The following is a 2,779-nucleotide window of genomic DNA, read 5'->3' as shown; positions in this document are numbered from 1 at the left end:
CTGCACCATAATTGCTCCACGTTTGATTAGTACATCAATACGTACGCAGCAGTTGCTCTACCTAACTACTGTTGTTGTCAGAAAGGGGATTGGGATGACAGGCGGGTGAGTGCTTAGTCAAGTCAAAACTATATATAGGTCCATATTTTTTTATGAACGCCACTGACAAGAATTTATATTTTTTTATGTAGTTGTTCCATGTTGTGACTAAACTAAAAAAACCACAAGGACTTCCTAACCAGATTCTGACATGGAGGTGACTAATAATTAGTTGTTGTAATGCAACTGCTGCGCAAGTATACTACAAGGACAGTCGGCAAAGCGTTTCAATGGTTTGATCTCGAGCTGGGATTGGGTTATGTAAATCTAGAAAGACCCTTAAAATAGATGCTTTCCATGTTTATCGGCCTTAACCTTTGGGCATTATTTGGATAAGGAAGGTTGCTCTGCGGATTTTCTGAATTTTGGATAATAATAACTGGTAAAAGGCCCATGCATGTGAACTGACTATGAGAGTTGGGCACCCAGTCGGTATCGACAATATATATGTTTATAAGGATTTTGTAGAACTATTTGCCTGAACAAATATCAGTTTTGTTTTCAATAATCCGATGAGTATACATTTTTGTCATGCAACAAAACAACTTTTGCCACAGTAACAAGCGAGCTTACCAAGATAATCTGCTCATTACTTATTACAATTTCACACATCAACTCACACTAGACATCACACACTGTGCACAACGCATGTGCATGAACCGACAGTTGGTTAGCTAGCTCGCAGCCACTCCAGTGAATCCTGATGGGCGGGCGAGGACGACATCATCGGTGGCACTAACGGGGTTGATGACCCTGCAGTTGCGCCTGATCTCGCCCTGCGTCCCCGTCAGCACCTCGATCTGCCCCATCTTGATCATGGACCTGGCAAACTTGGTCCTGAAAGTCGCCTCGCTGCGCACGAAGGAGTCGACCAGGGCCTTCATCGTCGCGTTGGTCAGCAGCGCCACGTCTGACTTGAAGAGGCCCAGGTTGTTGGTCAGGCCGACGTAGTACTTGTTGTCAAACCTTTCCGGCGTGATGAGGTCCATGAACACCGTCGTGTTCGGGAAGAACTGGCTGGTGTTGGCCGGGCAGATGCTCTTGAGAAGAAATGCGTAGGCTTTGCTCAGCGTCGGGTCAATCTGTACACCACAGCAATGCATGGTAAGTAATAACCGGGGGTCATCTTTTTTTCGCATTCAAGGTTTTGCAGAGAGCGAGGTGACAGACGATGCCCCTACCCCGTCAGGCGAGCTGAAGTTGTAGAGCCGGTCAACGGGGCCGTTCAGGTCTGTCGGGCCGGCGAAGCCGCTGCAGTGCGAGACGCCGATGGTGTGCGCGCCGGAGAGCACGACCAGGTCCTCGATAGTGAGGTTCTTGGAGGCGAACCTGTCTGCCAGCTCGGTGGCGTTGAAGAACGGCGGAGGCAGGTTGTTGAGGGCTTCGGTGTCATTGGATATCCGCCCGTCACGGCGTCCGGCCGGCACCTGGTAGCCGAGGCCACCGGAGAGCACGACGCTGTCCCTGGCCGCGAAGGCGAGCACGTCGGCGCAGGAGACCACGCCGGGGCACTGAGCCTCCAGTGACGCCTTGGCACGGTCGACCACGTCGAAGAACCGGAGGCTGGGGTTGTTGGGTGGCGCGTCCTTCTCCGCCGTCAGGTTGCCTACCGTGTCGATCAGCACCGAGCCATCGCAGCCCTGCAGCAAGCAAGGAGTTTAGAGCCCGCGCGCGTACGTACAGTCACTCGCTCGTGTGGAGAGGGAAAAAAAAACAGCATGTCTTCTAGCCACATGCATGCGTGAGCTTAATTACCCTGACAAAGCAGTCATGGAAGTGCATGCGGATCAGCGCCGGAGCGACGCCGGAGTTGTTCCTGAACGCGGCCGCCACGGTCTGCTGCACGATGGTCTCGGCAGTGGGGCATGTCCTGTCGTAGAAGCCGACGTCGAGGCAGGCGGCGGTGGCGGAGAGAAGCGTCGTCGCCAGGACGGTGGTGAAGCGCAAGCAGTGCCGCTTCGTCGTCGTCATGGCTGTTGCTGCTCGTCTTGTCTGGGACGCGGGGAGTTTTATAGGCTGTTTAGATGCTAGCTAGCCGGCCCGTAGAATATGTGATCGCTATGTCATTTTTGTCACCATTGGAGGATCCACATTTAATCAAACAATAAGCTAAGGCATATTAAAATCTCTGACACTAATTTAAATGGTGGTTGAGCCTCAATAATCAACTAGGAATTAGGTGCCCTATGAACTTCATTTTTTTTCCTCGCCGATTTTGACCGTTGGTTTGCAAAATAGGGGGGGATTGGTGCCGGTGGACCACAAGTGAAAATGTTTGTAAACCATTATATGGTCTGACCATGTCATTTATACATTTCCACGTTGTTCAACTTCAACTCATCAAGTCATTCCCACCGTGGCCTAATCCCCACAATTGTTTTTCGTGAAGGAAAAAAAACAGCTGCCAATCGTGGTATTCGGGTTAACAAAAAATAAAGGTTCCATCTAACATGATGTGACAAATATGGCTTACGTATATATTTTTTTCAAACAAAAACTGAAGTGTCAACACATCGCCGGCCCATTCATTTTTTCTTCCGTAATCATTTGGATATTTAGCCAATTTTCCAATCACCTACTCTTGACGCATGGCAGTATAGATTAGCCGCGTGTTGTGTGTGTTGGGTATCTAGCTTGCTGAATATCTTTAAGACGCCACTATTTCGGTGTAAACTAATGT

General features: G+C 49.7%; 1 protein-coding gene across 1 annotated transcript; it reads right to left on the bottom strand.

Moving 5' to 3' along the window:
- Positions 1-547: 547 nt before the first annotated feature.
- LOC542505 (peroxidase 3) lies at positions 548-2,210 on the bottom strand. Its single transcript, XM_008651143.4, has 3 exons — positions 1,855-2,210; positions 1,281-1,739; positions 548-1,181 (listed from the first exon to the last, which is right to left on the bottom strand). Exons 1-3 carry the CDS (start codon positions 2,068-2,070, stop codon positions 774-776), a joined length of 1,083 nt encoding a protein of 360 aa, XP_008649365.1. The 5' UTR covers positions 2,071-2,210; the 3' UTR covers positions 548-773.
- Positions 2,211-2,779: the final 569 nt, after the last annotated feature.

This window comes from Zea mays, chromosome 6 (genome assembly GCF_902167145.1).
Source record: "Zea mays cultivar B73 chromosome 6, Zm-B73-REFERENCE-NAM-5.0, whole genome shotgun sequence".
Classification (NCBI taxonomy): domain Eukaryota; kingdom Viridiplantae; phylum Streptophyta; class Magnoliopsida; order Poales; family Poaceae; genus Zea; species Zea mays.
Note: the sequence above shows the minus strand (reverse complement) of the source record. Positions and strands in the feature narration are given on the sequence as shown.

What these genes read in the sequence shown, in the direction of transcription:
- LOC542505 (XM_008651143.4), bottom strand. Translation starts at nt 2,070, where the DNA reads ATGACGACGACGAAGCGGCACTGCTTGCGCTTCACCACCGTCCTGGCG. An exon ending in TCCATGACTGCTTTGTCAGG is followed by an intron (nt 1,740 to 1,854) that starts GTAATTAAGCTC and finishes TGCTTGCTGCAG; the next exon opens with GGCTGCGATGGCTCGGTGCT. An exon ending in ACTTCAGCTCGCCTGACGGG is followed by an intron (nt 1,182 to 1,280) that starts GTAGGGGCATCG and finishes TGTGGTGTACAG; the next exon opens with ATTGACCCGACGCTGAGCAA.